Source organism: Ascaphus truei, chromosome 14, assembly GCF_040206685.1.
Source record: "Ascaphus truei isolate aAscTru1 chromosome 14, aAscTru1.hap1, whole genome shotgun sequence".
In the NCBI taxonomy this organism is placed as follows: Eukaryota; Metazoa; Chordata; class Amphibia; order Anura; family Ascaphidae; genus Ascaphus; species Ascaphus truei.
In genome coordinates, this window is record NC_134496.1 from 48,092,155 (window position 1) to 48,119,321 (window position 27,167).

General features: G+C 43.3%; 1 protein-coding gene across 2 annotated transcripts in view; it reads right to left on the reverse strand.

The window, feature by feature from the left end:
• Positions 1–27,167, reverse strand: part of FNDC3B (fibronectin type III domain containing 3B) — a 226,689-nt gene that overhangs the window by 18,800 nt on the left and 180,722 nt on the right. For both annotated transcript variants that reach the window (XM_075570783.1, XM_075570784.1), the window contains 7 exons: positions 26,526–26,597; positions 24,756–24,874; positions 23,713–23,818; positions 20,776–20,948; positions 17,711–17,824; positions 14,508–14,657; positions 10,222–10,502 (listed from right to left, as the gene is read on the reverse strand). In XM_075570783.1, coding sequence (XP_075426898.1) covers positions 10,222–10,502; positions 14,508–14,657; positions 17,711–17,824; positions 20,776–20,948; positions 23,713–23,818; positions 24,756–24,874; positions 26,526–26,597 — 1,015 coding nt within the window. The remainder of the gene's footprint in view (positions 1–10,221; positions 10,503–14,507; positions 14,658–17,710; positions 17,825–20,775; positions 20,949–23,712; positions 23,819–24,755; positions 24,875–26,525; positions 26,598–27,167) is intronic.

Here is a 27,167-nt window from a genome sequence, read left to right on the forward strand (position 1 = left end):
GCCGGCACCCCGTGGGAGCTTGTTCTGTACTAACTATTGCAGGCTGGGGCTTCGAAAAAGGGTGCTTCGGTACCCCTGTACTTTATAGCTGGTGAGGGTCCCCTCCGATGGCGCTGGAACTCTCGGCCACGTCTCCCACTGTAGCTCTCTGCTCCTGATGGCACACATGCACTCTCTCCAATCCTTCCCCGAGGCTGTCCCCTCCCCTCCACCCCCCTAAGGCTCATCTCCCTCATAGTCCCTCCTCTTCTACAGCCGTTCTCATTGGCTGCTCTGATGTCCATCACAGTCACATGTCCAGAGCACAGCGCCGAGGAACCAGCCGGGGGGGATAGTGTGAGTGTGTGGAGCTCATCCCACACACACACACACACACACACACACACACTTTAACAACCCTAATGAAATAAAAGCGTCCTTACCCATTTTTATGGTGTACAGTATTGTGATTGATGATTATGCAGAAACGGGAATATACTCTTGTAATAATGTGGGATGACTTCTTTACGATGTGAAATAAGAGAGTCAACTAGAAACGAAGCACGTACATGGCATAAATAAAGGCTAGGAACTCAGGAGTGTCAGGACACTGCAGCCTAATCATTCCATCCAGATGTCTTTACATTTCCCAGCTGCCAAACGCTTCCTCACAGTATTAAAGCAGCAACAGTGCGACTTTTCTGTCTCTGACTTAGTAGCCTAAAGCTGCTAGCCAATATATAGTAATATAGTAACTGTTATATACGCCTATAATATATATTATCTTTAACTGTGCGTGCAATGTCTTGTATATAATGTATAACACCTTTCACTCATTGTAACTATGTATTTGTAACCATGTATTTGTCATTATAACTCTGTGCCCAGGACATACTTGAAAATGAGAGGTACCTCCCAATATATCACTTCCTGGTAACACATTTTTATAAATAAATATATTGTGGAAATGCATGGATTTTTCCCATTAAACTGAAGCTTTTAAAAGGAATACCGAAAGCACCTATTCCATAAGCTCTCTGGACCAGACCCACACAGCACAGGTACGTCACATAAAGGAGCAATACAGGTTTTATTTGTTATTACAGGATTAAACCAGCGGGTCTCCGGAGCCGGCTGGAGGATGGAGAGCAGCGGTCATCGGTTGCTTATTTTGCGCTGGCACCTGCGCTTTAACTAAATCCCAAATTTAGAAGGCTAGACCCACACAGCTATCTTAAAACAAGGCTCATAATGTAAGGCAGGGGTGCGCAAATTTCCTGCGCTGCGCCCCCCTGCCTACTCTCCCCCCCTGCCGCGTCAAATGATGCCTTGGGGTCGTCATGTCACGTGACCAACAGCGTCATTTGATGCCGCGTCTCCATGGCAATGGGCATCATTTGACGCCGCGTTGCCATGGAGACGAGTGGTCACGGAAGCCGGGTAAGTGAGCCGCGCCCCCCCAAAAAAAGTATTGCGCCCTGCTGATGTAAGGTAACCTAAAAACAGGAACGGGAGTTATGTTCCCCCGGGTTAAACATGGTATCCTCAAAGCTTATTCTTATCAAAAATAGAGAGGAGAGTGAAATGATGCCAGGGAAAAACGCTATGTTATATCAATTATGAAATAAAAGTCTTGTGGCGCATACTGTATATATCCAGGTGAAAAAAGGGGAAGGGGATGGGGGGAAAAAAAAGAGGAAAAAGTGTGATGTTATAACCGAGGGGAGCACAAACCTTTGGAGCTGCGCCCCCCTGCCTAAGCCCCCTCGCGCCCCCCTTAACTTGTTTGCCGGCGTCAAATGATGCTGCGGGGTAATGTGACGTCACATTGCGATGGCGATGCATCACAGCAACTCGTCTGAATCCCAGTGAGTTGCAGAGGCCTCGCCCGATCCCTCTGCATTTAATTTAAATGCCTCGGGGAAGAGCGCAGCCTCCACCCCCAAAAAAAAAAAATATTGCGCCCCCACTTTGCGCACCCCTGTTATAACCAATAAAGTCTTATATGCACATGGTGAGTATCCTGGACACATTCGGGTCTTTCCTTTGGGGCCTTGGAAAAATGGAAAATTTGAATGGGATCATTTGAATCTTTCTTTAGATATCAGCGTGCATAGACCGGCGCGTAGCTGGAAGACAGCAGAGAGACGCTGCGCATGTATAAACCTCCTCACTGCACTTGATGAGAGATCCAGGCCAGGCATTGAGAGCAGTAAGCTGAGACATTGGGACGATGTGCCAGCAATGGACATCAAGGTAACGCTACAAAACCAGAATCCTCCTCCTGGCGTTGGACGAGATACACCTCGAGACTAACAATCTCTACATGTCACGCGCAAAACTCAAGAGGAACGCTTGTGAGTGTGAATTTAATTGATTTACAATTTTTATTAAATGTTATTATATCATGCTAGCATTTTTCATATTTTTGACAAGGTCATTTGATATAAGCAGATTCTACATATTCACGTGGGGTGCACACTTATATATATAAAGAAAGATAAAATGATCCCAAATTGAAAATTCAATTTTTCAAAGGAAAGACCTGTGTGAACAAGATACTCACCCTGTGCATGGAAGACTTTATTGGTTATAACATCACACTTTTTCCTCCTTTTTTTTATCCCTCCCCAAAGAGGATCGACCGATTCGTTGATGAGCCTTGGGACCATGCACAGTCTTTTGGAGACAGATCTCACGTCCAGGGCCGCAGGCAGATATCCCGGGGCCCAGGACTACAGTTCTGACTGGGTCCCCTCCCCCCCACCCCACTGATTGAGTCACCTGTGTTGAAGCTGGGATATCCTGAAAACCTGACCTGTTGGGAGGGAGGGTGTCTTGAGAACTGAAGGTGAGCCCCCCTGGCCTAGTTGTTGGCAAACTGTTGAATCAGGAATACAGGGATCAATCCGCTTCCAAACTGCTGATATGTACTTCAGCTAATTTATTTATGAAACATTCATCTAATTATTTTCCCACTGCTTCTACTAAACATGAAGATACTGAGGGGGGGGGGGGGGGGAAACAGGAGCCTTCCAGCCCATAAACTTCTGAACTCATACAAAGGGCCGTGAAAACCACATTAAAAAATATTATTCCTGACCTCGGGATATAAATACTGCCGAGAGGTTTCTTTTTATAGTCCTGTCAGTGCTCCTAAATACCCCCCAAAATATCACCCATGAATTAATCGTGTGCAGTGACATGAGAAGTGGCTGATATGAGCTTTCCCAGATAATTAACTCATTGGCTGAGTAGAGTGCCCGATCTGTGACAGGGTAAATACAAACATGGATAATCATGGACCACAAGTAGCAGTGCCACGCCACTTTTATATAAGTGCTTATAAATACTGTATATCTAAAGCCGCTTTATAGCCAGAAATATATGGGTAACCATACATTTTTTGGAGGGGTGAGAGGGAGGGACCGGCTACAGAGCCCCTCTTAACCTTACTGACAATGGGACTCGGGAAGCAATCTCATTTCCGGCTCAGTGGCACAATAAAGCTAAAATATGACTATGACCATAATGACTGTTTATATACTGTAGTATACTTAGTGCAAATGTTGATTATTAGTGCAGGGTATCCCATATTTATAGTTGCGTGTTCATCGGAGTTCCGTCACGGACCTCAACTCTTCCAGTTTCTTTCAAAACACCAATAACCAAACCACGATTTCAAACCCCACCAAGCCACGACAAACACCACCAATAACCAAGCCACGACTTCAAACACCAATAACAAAACCACGATTTGAAACACCAGTAATTAAATCACGACTTCGAACACCAATAACCAAACCAACTCCTTTTTCGTTACTATTGCGAGTTAAAAGGTAATGTTAGCATATGCACTAAATCAGACTCAAATTTGGGGCTATTTTAAGCTACACTATTTCTAAAGATAATGATTGGGGGGCTGCAAATATATTGTGACACTGTACTATGACAAAATATAATCTATTCAATTTCAAAGACAGAAATAAATTATTCAGAATACACACAAAACCCTGTTAGAAAAGTAACGTTGTCACAGGCACCGCTTTAAATGAATGTTGTAATTATGAACGTCATACTCTGTAACGAGTCAAGTAAAAAAACAACTCTGAATTGGAACAAAAGTGAAGAACTGTAATTGGACACAGCAAGAACATCTTGGCCTTTTTGTCCAGTTCGCAGCTTATTTAAAACAAATCAGTTGTGATCTATTAGACAACAGTTATATAAAAACAGATTGTTTAGGCCAGACCACCTAAAGACTTGAGTCTTAATAATAAAAGATTTGTGTTTGACATACTGCCATATTACTGGCTACAAATATTCAATATGTTTCTGGGAAAGCTGTGATAAGCCCCATTCGCTAATACAGTGGTGCGCGAGATTTTCTGGGGTGGTGGCACGGTTTGTTAGCGGTCCCGCGCTTCCCCGAAAGCATTTAAAATAAATGCCAGGGATCGCGTGAAGCCTTTGTAATTTTTACTTACCATCCCTTCCAGCGACGCGTCTCCATGGTAACATGGCATCAAATGACGCCATGGCAACGTGGCATCACATGGCCCCCGTGACGTCATTTGACGCCGGAGCCATGCAGCGAGGGGGGTCGCGAGCCGGAGGGGAGCGCATGTAGGAAACTTTGCTCACCCCTGATGCTAATAAATAATATATATTTGCTTCAACTAGTTCAGTGGTTCCCAACCTTTCGTACATTGTGCACCTCTTGCTAGATACTATTTGGTCAGTGAACCCCCAATTAATAAATCTTATTGATGACAGACTATTTCTGACAAAACTGTGTGACCGATCCAAGGCAGCATTGTGTCCTGAGCTTGTGGGGGGAACACACGCTTAATAAGGTCACAAACTGCCCCTCAGCGTGTGCAGGCAGCATGGGGGGTATAGCTGTCACTCACTGTAGGAGCTTCCAAAGCCACGTCCCACAATGCCTTGCTGCGGTGAATTCAAAGTATTGTGGGGAACGACTTTGGAAGCTCCTGCTGTAATGACAGCTATACCACGCCATGCTAAGGTGCATTTTGGGGTCTTACTAAGTGCGTAGTCCCTACACGGGCTCAGGAACTCACTGCCTGGGATCCGCCATTACAGACTTTGGTTGGTGAACCCTTTGGAGCTGCATCACAAACCCACTGTCAGGAGCCTGCTGGGTGTGGCCAAGCAGAGGAGGCGGAAGGGGCAGTACAGAGAGAGGAGTGTGTCTCTGGTCTGTGTGTCTTTGCTTTTCTGTGACTTTCTGTCCGCTCTGTCTCCCCTTCCCCATCTGGCTATCTGTCTCCTGTGGCAGTCTCTCTGTCCTGTGTTTTCTGTGACCCTGTCCTGTTGTAGGGATGCCTCAGCAACTGATCACTGTGGTTAGAGGTGTCTCGAGAGAAAAAAAAAAAAAGGTTGAAAAACACTGGTTTACAAAGTCAGCGCCTTTTCTCATTGAACACTTTTGTTCTTTAATAAACCCCTTTGTTTATCTGGGTTATACTCTCCTGCATTAACTACACTTTTTTTTTTAAAGTACATTTTGACCAATGGAATTTGCTGACCAACCACATTCTTGACAGTGAAATGGGAGCGATAAGATCTTGCCCGGTCACACGTCCCCATAATAAGAGAAAAGAACAGAAACAAATCCTAACTATGAGGCATTCAGACTTCGCCGTCTCCTGAAAGGGCATTTGAGTTGCTGCTTCAGCTCGGCATGACAAATATTCTGCCATCCTTCAAGGCTTAATTCAGACAATCTAATTTACAGCGCGAGAGACAAAAACACATTAGTTCCCATTTCAGTAGACATTTACTTTAGCACCCTGATTGGGATCTTCTTATGTTCACTCATGATCATTGCAGCCATCTTTATGGTTAAAAATAAGCACCGGTTTTTCAATCATCATCTTGGAGACAACCAGACTCCTAGGTTTAATCTGAGTAATTTAATATGGCCCCTTATTAAAACAATTAATTGGAAGGCCAAAAAAAAATGTAAACAAAGACGGCTTGCATGTTACTTTGGTATAATCGTGCTCCCATGAGCCTTTAGGAAACCAGCTGGTCATACCAATTTGGTTAGGGAGGCTATGCGGTGGAGGGGTTGTGTCACTTTATTTACCCACCATAAACTTATTTAAGGTTGAAACCTATCCCAGCTTCAATTGTCAAAGTCAGTATAACCAGCCTCACGGTGATGAAACTCAAAAACAGCTGTGAGTAGGTTTACCGTCTATGCAATTAACTCAGACGGTCCTGAAAAGCTGGGTAATGTTGCAAGCATACACCTATAGGGGCCCATGTCAAAATTAATTTGAAGCAAAAAGTGGCACTGTGTGCTCATTTGCATGTTATTTCCCCGAATCCCTTGCTGTAGTGGACTGATTGAAGCAGGGATATCCTGAAAACCTGACCTGTGGGGTATGGGTCTTGAGGACTGGAGTTGAGCACCCCTGTGCTAAGGTACAACAGGGTAAGTGAGATTCATCATGGTGATCTTGGCATTAGCTTAGTTTGCTCACCACTTGGTTCATTATCCCAAATGTCCATGAACTAAAAGCTTTCTCCTTCACACACGGAATAGAAACGGTCCCCTTCTCTGCGTGTACGTGCTTATTATCATCAGAGGCAGTTGATGGTTAAGAAGTGACTTTGCAATGTAATCAGCAGATTTACACTTCAACAGTGAAATATAACAAGGAGCCAGCTACTGCCACTTAATGAAAAAAGGCTTTGTGATATCATCTCGTAACTTTGCTGCAGGCAGTGGGGCTTGGCGTGCATCGCGACCCTTTGGCAAAAGAATGGTTTGATAAATGTTTTTTTACCCAAATAAACACTTGTGTGTCTGAAACGTAGAATGGAGAGCCGCATCTAAAGTGCACACTTTGGTGGAAATTCACTAAGCACCCATGCGGGAAGATGCATTCTGATCTGGCGTTAACTACCATTTAACTGGCTGGATTAGGGTGCAATACCCCCCACTCATCGCTTAGTAAATCCTGGCCTTGTGAAAGAATGAAATGACACATTGTATTCACTTCAATTCTTTGGTGTTTGAAACCATTGGTATTCCCAATCATGTAACAGTAAAGCAGCAACTTGTCCAGGTAGAACCGATGGACGAGTATTTTAAGTAAAACTTTTTTTCTTAAACGGAAATATTTCTACAATATTTGCTAGATCGGTGTTTTTCTAAAATTTAGTATGCACCTAGGATTAAGCGCACGCATGCGCAAAACGCGTCAGAGTTTCCTCTCAAGATTCTTGTCTGTTAGTATGTTGCAGCTGATGTAATTAAGTACGTTTTTTAGTGACCCAGCCTCCGTTTTCCGGAACGCAGTGCACCGCCATCACACTCCCTCTTGGGACTCCATTTCCGGCATCTATCCAGGCTGAGAGCACGCTGTGTTCGGGCAAACAGTTCCACAAGGTTGTGAGTACCCATTATACCTTTTGAATTATATGGACTTTTATACTTAACTTCAAGGTCTACCTCTATGGGTTGTGTATTATTCGTTAACTGGGGGTCTGACTTTCCCATCTTTGGGTTTTTCTGATATCCCTAGTATCTTTATATAATTGCACTCTGTACATGTGAGTATTTGTGACCTGTCTTTATTCTACTTTCTGCAGTGGACCCGGACACATCACCAACAGCATTATTGTTATTGTATACATATACAATACATCCTATTGACATTGTTACATATTACTTTGGACGTACATGCATATTTTAGAGCCCTGATTTTGGAAGCACATGCTTCCGTTTTTTTCATGCACCTGAGATTACTTTTATGCATTTTTCAAAACCTGTTTTTGTTTAGTTAATTATGATTTGCAAAGAAACATACAGATGGGGCCACATTAATTTAACAAATGGCTAGTGTTTGTTTTGACTGTATTGTATTTGATTGTATTGAGGGGTGGGTGAAGGGGGTCGTTGCCCCAAGGTGGTTGGTTAGGCCTCCTGCGTGGGTAGCAGGGGGGTTAACCCCCTAATTACCTTAGCCGTTGTAACCTCAAAGGTAATTGAGGGGTTAACCCCTCCCGCAACCCTCCTGGGAGGCCTAACCACCCACCCTGGGGCAACTACAAGCTTCACCCACCTTCTCTACCCCAACAATACTGGTACTTCTGTTTAACCTCTTCATTACCTTAGTGATTAGCCACTAAAGTAATGAAGCTATTTTACATTTTTATTACATAGGATTGAAGCACGGGGTCTCCGGAGCTAAACCCGCATTACTTTCAGGTCAGGGGACCCCTTGGTTCCCGAGGTACAGGCCCCAGTATGGGGTGCCGGTATGTCCTGCAAGTTTAAATGTGGGCCGTGACGTGGGGCATTTAAACTTGCAGGAGATACCAGCACCCGATATGGAGGCCTGTAACTTGGGAAGCAGGGGTCTGAAATAAATGCGGTTCAGCTCTGGAGACACCCCTAGTTCAATCCTATGATTAAAAAATAAAATGTAAAAAGTGTGATTGCCTGTTAGAGCTGCGCAGGGAGAGGGGCCGCTTCTCTCTGCTCTCACTGTGCATCTCGTCCAGACGCAGGGACCCCCGTTGTGTTATTCCGGATGGGAAATTCCCCCCTGCTCTGCACTTGGCAGGGATCAGACTGCACTTGGGCCGTGATTCACCCGCATCCAAGTGCAGGGTGGAGATGAATCTGGCCTCATCTCTACTAGGCTGGAAGAGAAGCTGTGTGGGAAAGAGGCAGCTCTGCACGTGACCGTGGGCAAGCGATTGGGGCCTTATTCACTAAAAAGAGCTACACCATAAGACACCGTATGTGCTAGAAGTCACCTTATAACCCATCCCCCTCCTGAAACATTGTTTAAATCCTATTATAATCTTTCCTTAGTAAAAAAAGAAATAATCAGTTATTTCTTTTTAACGTAATATGTGATACTCTGACAGATACATGTTGTCATCTTTCAATGGCGCGCCTCGGTTAAACCTCGTCACGTCCTGTGGCGACTTTTACATTTTAAATACATTAACACCCCACACATACTGTAATTTGTACAGTTGGTATGTTCTTGATTTTGGGCTATGGAAACAATTGGGTGACATTTCCTCAATGTGCAATAAAAGGTACTTGCTTCTAATGTACCTAATGATTCAATGCAAATGGTACGAGATCGAAGAAGCCATTAAAAAAAATTTGTTAACTATTTTCAAGACTATGTTACTGCCTGTGTAGCTATAAAAATAGAAATTCCCCTGTAAACCTATCTCCACAAGCTCTGTTTGTTTTCTCAGTATAAGTGACGTCTGAAGCCTGCCCGTGGAGCGTGTGCAATGAGAATGACTATCATCGCTCTATTAAGAATTGATGAATATCTCAAATGAGAAAGCAGCAGAATTCTGAATGGAAATTAATCTTACCCTTAATAAAAACGGGCCGTGAAAATTAATCTCGGGTGGTTATTGCAGTGACATAGGTCCACCAAGTGGTTTAATTCATTCCTGGTGTAGAAGTGGAAGATGTTCGCACAACTTTAAATGGTTAACTCTTCAGTGCAGATATTCCTAATTTCATACCATACTGCAATATTTGCACTTATTGCATGTACAGTATCATCATGTCTGTTTGGTTAAGTGCTGGGAATAGGTGCCCGTATAAATGAATCTGTTGAACATGCTGTGACTGAAGACGAGATGCATTTGTAAAGCATTCAGAAGCGCGGACCCCATGCCGGTGTGTCACAGCACCGTGCCGGGCACCACGGCCTTTTGCTTGTTTGTGGGAACAGGAAGTCTTGCTACACCGTGTAACGGCAGCTTCTACTAGGAAGATACAACGATGTAAACATGTTTCATGCCAAAGTCTCTTCAGAATCAGATGAAGAAACATAAGCACATTTGGTTATTTCCATTCCCGAGCACATCAATATCGGACATGCGCAATTGTTTTCGTGGCAGTTCGCGAACCCGGCGAAACGTGACAGCATTTGTTATTTGCACAACTCTACAGGTCACGTGGCTCTATTATACACTGCCGTTTTGCGCACAATTCTGTCAAAAGTCACAAAATTGTGGGGTAATCTGGTGGGAAAAAAAATATAGCATTTATTTTCCCGAGCATTCCAAAGCTGTGCGAAAACATCGTAAAAAAAAAACTTGCAATTGAGGAGAAAGTCGTAACAATGTTGGCAAAGCACATTTACAGACATCCGCACACATCTATTCAATATTGTCAAGTACTTCTGTGTTTGAAATGAAAACTGAAATACCACATACTGATAAGATGCCTCCGGCAGCAGATCCTCAATGACGTGGCTCGTTATGTTCCCGACTGAGATGCTAATATCTCCCAAGTCAATGTTGTAAGAAATAATTTCAGATCCATTGTTGCAGGCCTCTTCCCAGCTTAACAGAAGACGCACGGAGGATAGAATTGTGCGCGTTTCCACATGTGCGCCATCCATCACATAAAGGTTACATACCGCATCAGGTACAGAGGCGGGGGTTCTGCAGCTCACTAAATCACTGAAAGATCCGACGCCAGACAAATTTACAGCCTGGAAAAAAAAAAAAAAAGGAAATTGGATTATAGTTTACAAACGTCCGACCCAGTGTAGAAAGAGATCTGCAGTATTTAGCAGCCCTGGGGTGCGGGAATGGGACCCCAGCAAGATGAATTGCACCTTTTCTTACATGTTTCCTCAATGCCAAGATCAGATACCATCTCTAAAGCTCGTATTCCAAACCGTTACAAGCAGAATGCAGATCATGAACAAATAAGACCCCCCAAGCCAGGTACAGTAGTTTTGATTTTGAAGCTTGAATTGTTGTCTAGTGACACAAATTGCCATTTTGCTTATTATAATATCTCCTATGCATACCAAACAACCAGCCCCCAGTCTCCGTGTCCTGTTAGTGCGGTCACTCATTGTATTTGCATGACTATAATTTCAAATAAAAGCTCAAATTGTGTACATGCCAACAGAACCACCCATGAGAAGTACATGATGTTGATCACCAGTGTAGAGTGTGCATTATGCGGGGACACACACACAAATGCATGTCTCTTCACTTGTAGCAATTTGTTTCAACGCTATCATAACGTTGGGTGCAGTGTATAAATATGTTTAGGTGTATGACATAAATGTTCCAATTATGAGTCAGGAACCTTCCATGGAATTTGCATAGTACACATGGTAGATAATACTAACAAACTGAGAACGGTGTGTTTGTGAACTGTTGAGGAGACACTGAACAGACACTGAACAGCTCACAGAAGACTTTGTCAGCTTAAAAGTAAATAAACCCTAAGCAGATCTGATCCCCACCGACATATCAATACACATGCAAATACCCGTCTCTCTTTCTATTTAAACAAAACATAACTTCAAGTTGCTACGTCTGACATATTGATCTTATACGAAGGCCTTTTGCCAGCAGTAATAAGAAGTCTATCCCCTCCTCTATCCATGTATTATTGGCTTATTTTTGTTGAGGGAAATAACTAATATCTCTTTTTAGACCTGTGTGCTATAAATGGAAGAAGCTTTAGGCAATGTACTCTCTCTTACATTATGTTAACATTCGGAAGGGATCCTAAATATGAAATACTGCTTTATTATTGAGGCTGGCCATGCAATAGTTTAAGGCAGGAGTGGCCAACTCCAGCCCTTAAGGGTCACCAACAGGTCTGGTTTTCAGGGTGTCCCTGCTTCAGCACAGGTGGCTCAATCACCTCAATCCTGAAAACCTGACCTGTTGGTGGCACTTGAGGACTGGAGTTGGCCACTCCCGGTTTAGGGCTACCCTGATTGGCATTGACAAATGTCACAATTGAGCTACACAATGTTGTCAAGTTTCTCTTCTCTGAGAATGCATTGAATCGCTCCTGCTGCTACGTTAATATGCTTTTAATGTGGTTTCCTTAAGAGCTGGTTGATAGGTAAAATGTGCTAATAACTTTTCAAGTGTTGGTTCAACGAAGCACAAATTGTAGTTAATATGTTTTTTTTTTTTTAAATTGCGTCAGGCACATTATTTATCTATTCTGGAAACTTGCAGTTCCAGAGAAGAGCTTACATCCTTTTCGAGCCTGCCACTGATATTATTTGCCTGGTTCGGAGATGGTATAAAGCAGGGGTAGCCAACTGCAGTCCTCAAGGGCCACCAACAGGACAGGTTTTCAGGATATACATGTTTCAACACAGGTGGCTGAATCAGTGGCTAAGTCGAAGAAACTGCTTCACCACAGGTGGCTCAATCAGTGGCTCAATTTTTGACTGAGCCACCTGTGCTGAAGCGGGAGTATTCTGAAAACCTGACCTGTTGGAGGCCCTTGAAGACTGGAGTTGGCTACCTCTGGTATAAAGCACAGCACTGGTATTTGTCTACTTTTGAAAACACATTTTGTCAAACTCATTACCATAACCATGAACTGCATTAATCTCTATATTTTGCCACGGATATATTAGCATTTTCCCATTCTAAATGTGTGATTAAATTAGTCTGCTGCTGAGAGCACAGAATGGTTGCACATGGTTTTCTAAATCTTTTTTATTCACTTACTGGTAGTAATACTATTAGTGTTCAATGTTTCTTTTTTTCACTTGTACAAGTAGGTGGAATAAAAGACAGAGGAACATATTTGTTTTACACACACACACACACACACACACACACACACACACACACACACACACTTCTGCCATGTCTCCAGCTCTTGTCCACTCAGGTTGCTGTTGTTTTTTTTCCCAACGCTTTTTAAAAAACATTTTAAACACTTCTAAAAAGCAATCCAGGCTCGCCGTTATTCCCATTTTTTTTATACAGGATTGACGCAGGGGGTCTTCGGAGCTGAACCCCATTCATTTAATCTCCGGGGACCACCTACTTCTGGAGATACTTACCGACGTAGGGGGGTGCCGGTAGCCACTCCGGCTTGCTAGCAGGGTTCACATAATGGATGCTTTTCAAGCTCCCATTCCCTGCGGGCCAATAGGAAGCCGTGACATCATCTGGTGCGGCTTTTTACTGGCCCATATGCCGCGGGAGGCACCGGCACCCCCCTACGGAGGTAAGTATCTCTGGAAGCAGGGGGTCCCCGGAGCTGAAATGAACAGGGTTTGACCCCGGAGAATCCAATGTGAGAAAATAATAAATACAAACGTCCCCCTTGGATTGCTTCTTTAAGCAAATCCACACTAGACCGTTGAAAGACGAGGAAGAACTTTATTTCAAAAGTTAGTTTTGATTTTGACTACAAGTGAATGCACCGTACAGCCACTTCTGCCTGTGAAAAAGTGCCCAGAATGCATTGTGATCCTTGTAATAATAAACCCCTGCTGGGAAAACACTTCCATGTGTCACAGAAACAGACACAGTGCGTAGTAACGGAAATTAACTCATCTATAGCTGCAATCTGTGGGTTCTGGGGATGTGTTTGCTCATGTAAGTCTCTAAGAGTTCGGGGCCCAGACAAAGCCTCACAATGCACAGAAAGATAAATAAATGATGGGTATTATCTCCTGTGCAGACTATTACTTATATTATTGGAACAAATGATTGATCTTTTGAATTGAATTTACTGTCCCAGAGTGCAGAAGAAAAGTACATCTCGCCCCGGTATACTAATGGTGCCCAAAAGAATGTACAATGTACCATAAGAATAAGTTAATAGAAGCATTATTTGCCAGCAGTGTTCCCCCATAATCACACATTACCTGCTTCCGGCACTATAGCAAAGTACACTGCCTCTGTGTCTACTTTCTGTGACTTTATTTGAATTCTTCTTCCAAGTGTTTAAAGCTTTTACTCGGTGTATTACCAGGTTACCACTTTGCAATGCTTTTCAAGGTGGAAAATGAACTTCTAGTAACACATTTTGTACCATTCAAAAAAATGGAAACATTGTAAAAGCTTTTGTAAAAAAGTGTCTTCAATTGTGCTTTCTTCCCTGTGCACTGCAAAGAGATGTCACTTCTAGGTACGCAGCTGAAATAATCTCTTGGTTTCGCAAACAGGGTTTATGACATGATTGTTGTAATTCAGCACACTGCACGCTCGTAATTCAAGGGGAAATGGTACAAAGCAGCAGTGCATGAATAGACTCATCCTTTAGGTAAGTCTACTGCTGCCGAGAAGTTTCTGTCATGAAACTGTCCATCTACCAGTGTATTATTTGGATATTGTGCCCACCATGTATGCGGCACATTGCAGGGTGTTTATATAAACATGCAGTCAAAATCATTTACAATGCAGGGGTACAATAATATAACATATACATATAGTGGAGTCCTGAGATATAAAAGTAAATATAATTAAATCACTGTATCAAGAGCTCTCAATCAAAGCTGGTTACTCACAAAGGCAGGATATCCATTCCAAAGAATGGCAATACTAGCCCAATTACCCTCTGTTGCATTGAGTTATTTGAAGGTAAGACCTAAGGCGAACATAAAAGGGATGTCTTATGAGGAATGTGTTCAAGGCTTTCTGGAAATACTTGTTTTGATATACCCAATGGTGCTCTGCATCAAATACATTCGCAGGATACCCCATCCTACCTGGAGTCTGCAGCAGTAATGTGTCGCTGGAGATAAATCAGACATCTGAAAACTGGTGTCCGTGTCAATGTAAACTAACTCTGGGGCCTCGTCTTCTTTTGCCCACTGCAGTCTGTATCCTGAGATGTCTGCCCCGTTGCTCTCAGGACTCTGAAACATAACATTATTTGTTAAAAGCGCTTGTTAAGAAACATGCTGTCCAATCGCTTCTTGGTGGTAGAGGCTGACGGTTAAGGGGTTAAAATACAGTGCAGCCGCAATATAGAGGTAGCGAGCAATAATTTAAATAAATAAAACGAGGAGTTGATCTGAGAGAGAGATAATCCAATGTGCCTATTACATCAGTAACTTACAATAACAACGTGTCCTGTCTGACAGTAAAATAAACTCAACCTACAATTGAACAATGCTAAGGGCATGCAATTACCCTCTCCAAATGCCAGGGGTGCCAGCTACGCACTAACTACCAGTCCCACTTAGCCTGACTTGTTGGAGTTTCAATAGAGTAAAAGAATTTCCATTCTACTTGGCACGTTTAGTATTTATTTAATAGTTTAACAGACAGTATGCATGAGTCTCAGCAAGGTATGGGATGGAAGAGTCTTTGAAAAAGAGGGAGGCTATAACTGGTGGTTAATATGCACTAATGCAGAGTTTCCCAACTCCAGTCCTCAGGGAACCCCAACAGGTCAGGTCTTAAGGATATCCCTGCTCCAGCACAGGTCTGATCCGCTGATTGACCTACCTGTGCTGGAGCAGGGATATCCTTAAGGCCTGACCTGTTGGGGTTCCCTGAGGTCTGGAGTTGGGAAACACTGCACTAATGCAAGGGTGGGCCAACTCCAGTCCTCAAGGGCCACCAACAGGTTAGGTTTTAATGATATCACTGCTTCAGCACAGGTGGCTGAATCAGTGGCTCAGTTATTCTGACTGAGCCACCTCTGCTGAAGCAGGGATCTCTCTAATACCTGACCTGTTGGTCGCCCTTGGGGACTGAAGTTGGCCGCTCCTGCACTAAATCATTAGGGGACTCAAGGAAAATGGGGCTCTGAAGACTTTCTGTGCACCAAATCACGAATGTGATTCTAGAAGTGAAACAGTAACAGATAAAATGCTAAATATAATCTGTAGGTCGAATTGGCCATTACTTGCTAACGGGGAAAATGTCCTGCAATGATTTCAATAACAGGGCGAGTTTGCCGATTTCAAGACCATTCTAAAACAATGCATAATCCTCAATGTGTTTAATTTGCCCTGGGAATTTATTATATATGTATGTCTCTCTTGTAACAGCCAATAGCTGATTTCACAAGGCACTCTGCAGTCAGGATAACAACCAAACGCAAAGGCAGTTTGAATTTTTTTTTTTATTTACTAAAATCGGGTTGGATTAACATAATGGAGGTATAATGAAGTAAACCAACTGCTTTAGTATAATTTTGTGTTCATAAATGACAGAGGCGCATTCCAAAGAGGAGTTGTGTTTAGCAGTCAGAGCTATGGCAAAAGTGGAATAAGTGCTGTAGAATTGACGAAGCTGAAAGAATTGTTCGGGGTCCGTTTCTGAGAAAGCGTGCTACTGCTACAATGTCTACATCGAGTTTAGAGCAGGGGTGGGCAACACCAGTCCTCAAGGGCCACCAACAGGTCAGGATTTCAGGATATCCCTGCTTCAGCACAGATGGCTCAATCAGTGGTCAATCATAATGACTGTCACTGATTGAGACACCTGTGCTGAAGCAGGGATATCCTGAAAACCTGACTTGTTGGTGGCCGTTGAGGGCTGGGGTTGGCTACCCCTGCTTTAGACTGTAAAGGCTGAAGAATCTCATGCTTCCTGACTTTACTCTAAATAGCAGGTGGCCTGGAATCCTTCTATTGATGGACGACCCACGTTTAATTTCAGTGTCAGAGAACTTGAATCCCATCACTTCCAGGAAGGAAGCATTGTAATCCCATCACTTCCAGGAAGGAAGCATTTTAATCCCATCACTTCTGGGAAGGTTTGAAAGGACCTGCTACCAACACGAATACAGAATATTTTAAAATATAATATCTCTAACAAGCAAATTCTACAAATGACTAACAAAGCGTGCGCTTTAAGCCGTGACCAATCCATTTTACGGGGTACACCTGCAGCTGCCCATCTATTTCTTCGCTCACAACCTCAGGTGCTTTGACTAGGAAAAAAGGAAAGAGTCTCCGAAATGAAAGACATCAAGAAGGTCGTCATCTACAATAAAGTGTGGTCCAGTTTTTTGTGTATTGGGGGGATGGGTTACACAGGGTTGAAGCAGGGGGTCTCTGAAGCGGAGCCTCATTCATTTCAGCTCCGGGGGGGACCCCTGCATTTGGAGATACAGTCCTCCATAGGGGGTGCCGGTAGCCACTCCGCTCGGCTAGCAGGGTCCACGTAATGGCGGAGTTTCAAAACTCCCGCACCCTGCGGGCCAATCGGAAGCCGTGGCGTCACCCAGTGCAGCTTCCTATTGGCCAGCGTGACGCGGGAGTGTTAAACATTGCAGATACACTGACACCCCCTTTGGAGGTCTGTAGCTCGGGAAGAAGGGGGGTCTCGGGAGCTGAAATGAATGTGTTTCAGCTCCAGAGACCCCCTGGTTAAATCCTATGCAAGAAAATTAAAAGCCCTTGGATTTCTCCTTTAAGGAAATAATTTGTTTTGCAAGAATTCTGATTTTCTAGAAACCTTTTTACAAGATTGCCCCAATTTATTAGCAGCTTTTAGGAGTCCCCGTTGCAGTCTGTACAGAAGTTCCTCTGTGATTTGCACCATCTCTGCATTATGATTAGAAATGGGCGAATTTTGGAGGGCGAATTTGGATCCGCAGCGGATCGGGCGGTTCCTTTGGTCCACGGATTTCAGCGGCTCAATGTCAAAAACGTGATTCGTGGTTTGCTTATTTTTTATTATTATTATTATTACCGGTGCACTCCGCAACGCGTGAACAGATTTGTAGAATCAGAAATCGCGGAATCCGCTGATTAATTATACAAATCCGTCCACGCGTTGTATCCAATGGCGGATTTTGATGAAACCGCCCAAATCCATTTGCGGAGTTTACATTGCGAAATGGATTGTGGGGGTAAAATCCGGGAAACGGATTTGGGCGGATTCGCCCATCTCCAATTATGACATCACAGCCGCCTTCGTGTCCTGAAACCCTTACGCCGCGGGCTCTTACCTCCCAGTCTATAAGTACACAGGTGTCAGACAGGAATGTTAGAACTGGCGCCTTGCACTGCGCCGGCGGTCCCGCTGCAGTTGTGATTTCTGTAGTGTCTGAAAAAGGGCCATACTAAAATACAAATAAAGGTTACATTAGTTAGTAACAGATACCTTACATCAAGTTTCAGCAGCACTACAATCTACAGGCTTCGGTAGAAAGAAGACACAACTATCGCAAACATTCAAGCCCAATTGTCTTAAAGCTGCAGACCAAGCAATATCCTACATGTGTTTTTTTAAATAAATCAGTTCTGTACTATGAGAAAATACTTGTTGCATTTCTTTTTAAATAACTCTGAATTACATTTTTTATGTATTATAATGTAACAACCTTTTTTCTGTTTCTCTAGCAACCATTTACAAAGTCACATCCCCTTCCGCTCCTGAAACAGGCTCTGGCACACCCCTTTTTGAGCCCTGCCTTCTCTCTAGCAGTGCACCAATTGTATCTAGTGACTGCCTGGTCACATGATCTTCCCCACAGAACTTTGCATCCTGGATCCTCTTCTGCTGCACTGACAGCCATTTAGTGAACCCCCGAGCCGAATCTTTGACGATCGATCACAGGAGAACAGATCGATCGGCAACTTAGCTAATTACTTATTGTGTGGATTGTATTGATGCACATATTAAAGGGGGGGGGGGGGCGGGGACGGCAGCTTGGACTGCTGCTTTCAACGGACCGCTATGCCCCCACTGGCTTTCAGTACCAGAAGGTCCCTATGGTAGAATGCAGTTTAGTAAATATGGGCCATAGTCAATTAAAAAAATAAGACGTTATGGGCTGTTATTGGGGGTCATGGAGAAGTAAAATGCTAAACTGATGGAATAATAAGTTATTTAGATCATGAATGTTACCAGTAAGGCACCACATTACATACAACACAGTTATGTCAAAACAGACACAAAAGGCAGTTACTGCAATATACTGCACCTACATTACAAGAACGCCAAACATAATGACTCGAGGATTATTAAGTAATGCCCTTCCTAAACATAGACACTATTTACCAAGCAGCCAGATCAAGAAGGGTGTTCAGATTTATTTCATTGGCAGCAGAATAAATAAGACTTGCTCAGTTTTCCCCATACCCCAACCCAAATATGCCACCATAATTTGAAGATGCCCGCCTAACCTGAATATGCCCGCCTAACCTGAATATGCCCGCCTAACCTGAATATGCCCGCCTAACCTGAATATGCCCGCCTAACCTTAATATGCCCGCCTAACCTGAATATGCCCGCCTAACCTGAATATGCCCGCCTAACCTGAATATCCCAGCCTAAACTGAATATGCCAGCCTAACCTGAATATGCCCGCCTAACCTGAATATGCCAGCCTAACCTGAATATGCCCGCCTAACCTGAATATGCCCGCCTAACCTGAATATGCCCGCCTAACCTGAATATGCCCGCCTAACCTGAATATGCCCGCCTAACCTGAATATGCCAGCCTAACCTGAATATGCCCGCCTAACCTGAATATGCCAGCCTAACCTGAATATGCCAGCCTAACCTGAATATGCCAGCCTAACCTGAATATGCCAGCCTAACCTGAATATGCCCGCCTAACCTGAATATGCCAGCCTAACCTGAATATGCCCGCCTAACCTGAATATGCCCGCCTAACCTGAATATGCCCGCCTAACCTGAATATGCCCGCCTAACCTGAATATGCCAGCCTAACCTGAATATGCCAGCCTAACCTGAATATGCCAGCCTAACCTGAATATGCCAGCCTAACCTGAATATGCCCGCCTAACCTGAATATGCCCACCTAACCTGAATATGCCCGCCTAACCTGAATATGCCCGCCTAACCTGAATATGCCCGCTTAACCTGAATATGCCCGCCTAACCTGAAGATGCCCGCCTAACCTGAAGATGCCCGCCTAACCTGAATATGCCTGCCTAACCTGAATATGCCCGCCTAACCTCAATATGCCAGCCTAACCTCAATATGCCAGCCTAACCTGAATATGCCCGCCTAACCTGAATATGCCCGCCTAACCTGAATATGCCAGCCTAACCTGAATATGCCAGCCTAACCTGAATATGCCAGCCTAACCTGAATATGCCAGCCTAACCTGAATATGCCAGCCTAACCTGAATATGCCAGCCTAACCTGAATATGCCAGCCTAACCTGAATATGCTAGCCTAACCTGAATATGCCAGCCTAACCTGAATATGCCAGCCTAACCTGACTATGCCAGCCTAACCTGAATATGCCAGCCTAACCTGAATATGCCTGCCTAACCTGAATATGCCCGCCTAACCTGAATATGCCCGCCTAACCTGAATATGCCCGCCTAACCTGAATATGCCCGCCTAACCTGAATATGCCCGCCTAACCTGAATATGCCCGCCTAACCTGAATATGCCCGCCTAACCTGAATATGCCCGCCTAACCTGAATATGCCAGCCTAACCTGAATATACCCGCCTAACCTGAATATGCCAGCCTAACCTGAATATGCCAGCCTAACCTGAATATGCCAGCCTAACCTGAATATGCCAGCCTAACCTGAATATGCCAGCCTAACCTGAATATGCCAGCCTAACCTGAATATGCCAGCCTAACCTGAATATGCCAGCCTAACCTGAATATGCCCGCCTAACCTGAATATGCCCGCCTAACCTGAATATGCCCGCCTAACCTGAATATGCCCGCCTAACCTGAATATGCCCGCCTAACCTGAATATGCCCGCCTAACCTGAATATGCCCGCCTAACCTGAATATGCCCGCCTAACCTGAATATGCCCGCCTAACCTGAATATGCCCGCCTAACCTGAATATGCCCGCCTAACCTGAATATGCCAGCCTAGCCTGAATATGCCAGCCTAACCTGAATATGCCAGCCTAGCCTGAATATGCCAGCCTAACCTGAATATGCCAGCCTAACCTGAATATGCCAGCCTAACCTTTAACCCGAAGACACTAATGGCTTCCAGGCAATATACGCAGAAATGGCATGCAATAAATGCATTAGCATTACCCGGACAATGAATATGTTAACTTACTCCTCCGTCATTCAAAGCTCGGACTCTGAAATGATAAGTAGTTCCAGGAAGGAGATCGGTGACCGTGCACTCCAAGTCACGTCCATGATAGATTTCTGCTGCATCTTCTCCCGGGGCAGACATTTCCAAACTGTACTCTGCTCCCTGGCAGCTGGGCTCGGACACAGGGGCACCTGAGGAGAACCTGATCTTTACTGAGGTCAAGCTGGTGTACATCGGGACGCGTTTAATGTAAAGCATGGTTTTGAAGATGATAAAACAGTTCAAAGCGTATGAATGAGGTACTATAAAATCCAGGAGTGACACACTGTCAGTGCTCATTTGCATGTCATTACCCAGAATCCCTGGCTGCAGTGGAAGCACTGTATGCTAAGAGATAATGGGGAAAGGCAGGGTGGCAGACCTGTCTAAAACATGCAAATGCCCCACAGGTGGTATTTTTATTGACTGTACGGTGGGGGATTTTTGCCACTTTTCATTGTATCTGAATTGTCTATTCCTTCCATGCGATGAAATCAGACAGTGAATGTTGATATGCCAGACATATAGTCATACGTTATTTATGTTATCCTAAATAGTTAAATATGCAGTTACATTATATCCAATCCAATGCTTCCAATTAGTTAATCTCTGTCACAGGTCATTATACTGAGAATCAAGCCCCTCACTGCCACACGAGGTGACAAAGACTCTCCGTTTGGCGCAATACTACACGCAGATCTTTGGGCTGCTGACTGCAATGCTGACATGAATATCACAGGTTTTATGACATAAGATGCGCAGTTTAAATGTGTTACCCAGTAACGATCATTATTCCATTTTTGTTCATTATCATTCTGGTTTCACAGATTTCCACAATAACAGTAACAAGGATGAGGACTGAATGGTAAAACGCCTACTTATTTTATTGACGTTTAACAAAAGTAGCAAAGAATCGAAATGTAATGATACATTTACTCAGTTTGGTGCTTTGGGGCCCCCTCCGAAAACTAAAATCATATGACGCAAATATGCAGGAATGACATCCTCCGATGCTTGATTTTTAGGCTAAAACTATTGAATAACTGCTTTTAATACTGGCACTGTATAAATAATACTACTACTGATGTACTTAAAGTCAGCCTTTGGCAAGACAATCATTTGGAAAGGGTTTTGCTACCATATTTTAAGCTACAGGTAGGAAGGTTAATTAGGTTCCGGTTGTGTGAGACAATCAGGATGTGCCCCGATCTCTTATCCCCGGCAATATTGTTCTCACAGAACGAGGCAGCCAGCCTGTGTAAATGTGATTTATAGGTGCTTTATAATAAGAGGTTGCATAGTGTGAAGCAACACTGACACAATAACAAATATGCAAATACAAAAATACTCCTAATCTGAATCGGATCGCGACTGGAGTAACGAAAATGACTCTGCAAAGAAAAAACTCGGGTGAAATGCAGCTGCAATATCAAACGTGCCAAATGCTGAATGTTACGGTGAAGCACGGTTGAAACAGCGGTCTGTGAGCAGGGTTACTGGTTATGCACTTCTTTAACCCCGGCTGTGCTGAAAAGCTGTGTAATGCGGCGGGCGTAAGCTTATAGGGATCCATGTGAAAATGGATACGAAGCAAAAAGTGACACACTGCGAGTGCTCATTTGCATGTCATTACCCAGAATCCCTGGCTGCAGTGGAAGCATTGTATGTTAAGAGATAATGGGGAAGGCAGGGCTGTGGATCTGAGACATGTGAATGTGTTCACACGTGGGATTTTAATTGGCTGGACACTGCACGCTGGAGGGCGCCGGTCACTTTATTACTGTCTGGTTAAGCGTATAAAAACATTTTTTGCAGTGCCCACTTGACTAATTTCACACATATACAATGACATTTGGGCAGGCAACCCCTTGCAGTGGGAGGATCCCCTAGCAGACAAACAGTGCCGTATAATACACTTTGAATGCGGGAAAGAAAAACCAAGCCCCAACTTACATAATATCTGTACAGGCATACCCCGCATTAACGTACGCAATGGGACCGGAGCATGTATGTAAAGCGAAAATGTACTTAAAGTGAAGCACTACCTTTTTTCCACTTATCGATGCATATACTGTACTGCAAACATCATATACGTGCATAACTGATGTAAATAACGCATGTGTAACAGGCTCTATAGTCTCCCCGCTTGCGCACACCTTCGGTACAGGTAGGGAGCCGGAATTGCTGTTCAGGACGTACTGACAGGCGCATGCGCGAGCTACCGTTTGACTATTGGGCGATATGTACTTACTCGCGAGTGTACTTAAAGCTGCAGTTCAGTCTTTTTTTTTTTTTTTTTTTACATTTATTTTTTTACTTCAATAGTTTCATGTGGGCAATCTCTAATTACCTAAAGAACTGTATAGCTGCAGGTCAATTCGTTCTCCATGTATTGATAGGTCGAAATTTGGTGTCATATTAAAAGCTGGGATTTGTTTATATTCTGCTTGTCAGTCAGTGGAAGCTCATGAATATTCATGAGCATTCCTGCACTGACATGTGCTAGAGGGAGGGCAGTGCTGACAAAGGGGTGTGCCAGGGCTTGTGACAGGACATGAAGGGGCAGTGCCTTAGCAAATGGCTGTTAAAATAGAATACAAGAAAATTGGTCTTTCAAAGTTGTTTTTTTAAAAACAGAAAATGCTAAAAGTATTTTTTCTTACTACAGAACTGATTTATTAAAACAAACAAACATGCAGGATATTGCCTGAACTGCAGCTTTAAAGTAGTGTCCTTAAAGCGAGGTATGCCTGTACATGAAATAGAAAATTAAAGAACCGTTAAAACTCTCTGTTTCACTAGAAAATGAACTAAAAGTTCAATTCTGTAAGTAAACAAGGCTCAGCGACACCCTGTACGATCAGGCTGTGGCCTCGGAGACTCACACAGAGAAGGACCCCCCCCAGTGATACTCACCCCACTGTAAGTGTACTTCTTTGTGCTTTGGTTTATTCAGGCTTCTGGGTGGCTGACAGGGACCTGGCGCGAGACTTAATGTGCGGATGGGCTGACTCTCAGAACACTGGAAAACAGGAGTTCCAACACAGCGTAAAACAGTGAATAAGACATCATTATATGCATCGTTATCTTTGCATGGGTTTATTTCAAATGCTAAACGCAGTCAAAAAAATCTCTTAGGTCCAGATCCACAAAGCTCTGGTAAGTCACTCAGTGTGGCATTAACCTAATTTAATGTCACGTTAAGACTAAAAGTGTATCTTTAAAGGACAATAACATAACATTAAGACATGTTTTATCCCCTAAAGAGCATAGTGTTAGCAATAAGGGATTTTAGCTATAATAATATGCAAATGAGGCATTATCATAGCATTGCCAATCCACTAAATTCTATTAAGGTTGGGCCTGAACATTGTTATTTAATTCATAACTATACTTAGTCTTACTCCAAACCTGAAATAGGGATTTTGCTGTGTCTGGATTGCTCAATGCCACAATTGAGCATAATTTAAAAAGGCAATCCAAGCGGCACACGCACACGCGCACACACACACACACGCACACGCACACGCACACACACACACACTTTTATTTTTGTAATACATACTGTATGCAGCCTTTGCTTACTTTCATTGAAAACTAATGACCCAAGATGACAATTGATTAGTTCTCTCATGATCGATCAGCAAAGATCCTGCTTCCCAGGGTTCACTAAATGGCTGCCTTTCAGTTTCAATTAATCCTTCAGTCAGTGCTACAATGTATTCTTATATTACTAAGGTAACATCTATTGTTACAGTTTGCAGCTCAAACTGCTGGGAATATTGGCAACAAATCATCACAAACAGGAAAGTGTTGCAAAGATCTTGCACTGCTGGGGAGGTGGGCTAAAACCTACTATAGAAATCAAAGAATGCGCAGTATATTAAGACCTGACCTGTTGGTGGCCCCTGAGAACATGAGTTTCCCACCCTGGCATAGAAGCTTTGGGTACCGCTTACCTGGCTGTGTCCACCTGTGCTGATAGAGCAGACGCGAAGCTTATACAAAGTGCCCGGCTTCAAGTCATTGCAGGTATAATCTATTGCCGATCCACTATATGCCACCTTCCATTGATTTGCTGTAATAAATAAAAGAAATACTGTACTATAGTATGTTCGTGTTTTGTGTACATTTCTGTAAACAGCCGACAGTGGTTTGTGAAGAGATTTCAAACTTTGGCCAATCCCTCATTGTTTAAATACCTATTTATTGTGACACAAAGCATTACATATAATTTACTACCATGTACAGTATGATGAATTGTATAGAAATGCCTTGTGACCAAGCCGTGAAAAATAAATTCAACTCTGGTACATAGATATGGAACGTTGAAAACAATGGTAACCATTCTGGTACCAATTGGAATTAAACAATATTGGGAAAAAGAACCAAGTATCTAGGTAATAAAGGCGCTTCTATGGTACGTCTTCTGGGTCTACTGAGTTTACATTTAATTTAATATTCCTCCAATTCAAACTGCAGGAGAAAATAGAATTTACGTCAAGGTGACCTTCTTAAAATTCATTAACTGAGAACAAGCAACCTTCACACTGTAATTGGTAGAAAGTGACTAAATCTCGATATTCTGTTTTTACTATCCTGCCTTTTTTCCGCTTGAATTTTGCTCCCTGACATTTCAAATAAATGAACATTACCACTAAATGATGAAGTGCGCAATAGCGCTGAACTTGTTAAAACGGAGGTCCCGTGGGTTCAGCATATTCTTATTCAAGCAAATCTTATGCTATAAATAGGAGTTACACAATTATACATCTTAAAGGAATGAAAAGCAGAATAAATTAAAAGTGGGATCGCTGTAAAAGCTCTGAATTGAATCTAACGTGAAAACAACCACTTTTTCTAAATTGTAGCTACAGTTAGATAGTACCGGCATGAAATTGAAGATGCAATTCTAAGTATTGCTATTCACTTGTGACCAAGCAGAAGACCTGTGTCGGTAATAGTGTCTCTTTACAAGAAAACAGAATCGTACCCCTCACCAGAAACTCAAGCAGCCAACAGGACAGGTTTCTGTGTTGATTATTATAGGAGGGGAACATCCATTTGGACTGGGCATATGAGAGATTCTTGGGATGGTCCCGTGATTTTTGTTATAGTGACCCCCTCTTTGCCATTATACTTTTGGGGAGCTGACAGCCTATAGTGACATTTTCACTTTCAGAACATTATATTCCACGTACGCTCCTTCGCTATTTGCGGTGACGGACATGGCGCGAGGGTGGCACACGTATTAAAAAAAAAACAAATGGCTAGAGATGCCACGATGCGCAACACAATGACAGTCACTCGTCTACCATTAATCCTTTCTGCGGCCAGAGGCCATGGCGCCGCAATGCGTTGCAGACCCCCCAGCGAGTGGGTTAATTCAGGGGCTCCCAACTCCAGTCCTCAAGGGCCACCAACAGGTCAGGTTTTCAGGATATCCCTGCTTCAGCACAGGTGGCTCAGTCAAAGACAGTCACTGATTGAGCCACCTGTGCTGAAGCAGGGAGATCCTTAAAACCTGACCGGTTGGGGCAGAGCAGGGGTGGGGGGTGATAACGGGAGTTGAGAGCCCCCCTGGGTTAGTTTGTGAGGTTGCTTCCGACCTTTCTTCCAATAATTATTTCCCGTTGATTAAATCCGTAACGATAAATGTCAAACCGAAATCCGAAAGAAGGACCTTTCAACGCCAGCACAGACTTTCCAGCCTTTGTATCTAAACGCACCTTCCACACCCCCTTCCGAAATCTCCAATAGGTATTTCAGGATCTCGGAGCCGCCACTGTCCTCCGGAGGGTCTGGAAGACACAGAGTTATTGAAAGTTGAGTAATAGGCAGCAGCCTGTCCTGTTACAAACCCCGGCACTCACTGTACTTCCCCCATGTGTTTCCTAATCACTTCCTTTCTATTCCTTGTTACGGACACAGTATAAAGTTAGCTGATTTTTGGAAGAAGGATATAATTTAAAGCAGCAAAATATGAAAAGTCATATAAAATAAATCAGCCCTGTAGTATTAGTATTAGTGTAATATTAGTATTAGTGCAGTATTAGTATTAGTGCAGTATTAGTATTAGTGCAGTATTAGTATTAGTGCAGTATTAGTATTAGTGCAGTATTAGTATTAGTGCAGTATTAGTATTAGTGTAGTATTAGTATTAGTGTAGTATTAGATAATAATGTCTGCATTTTTAAAAAAAAACCTAATTACATTTCTAATGATTTTTTTTAATGTACTGATCATCCTTTGGTTGTTACAGCAACCATTTAGAAAGCCACATCCACTTCCTCTTTTGAAACAGGCTCACACACACCTTTTTGAGCTCTGCACTTTAGCAACAAAGTATCACAAACAGATCTGTTACTGTG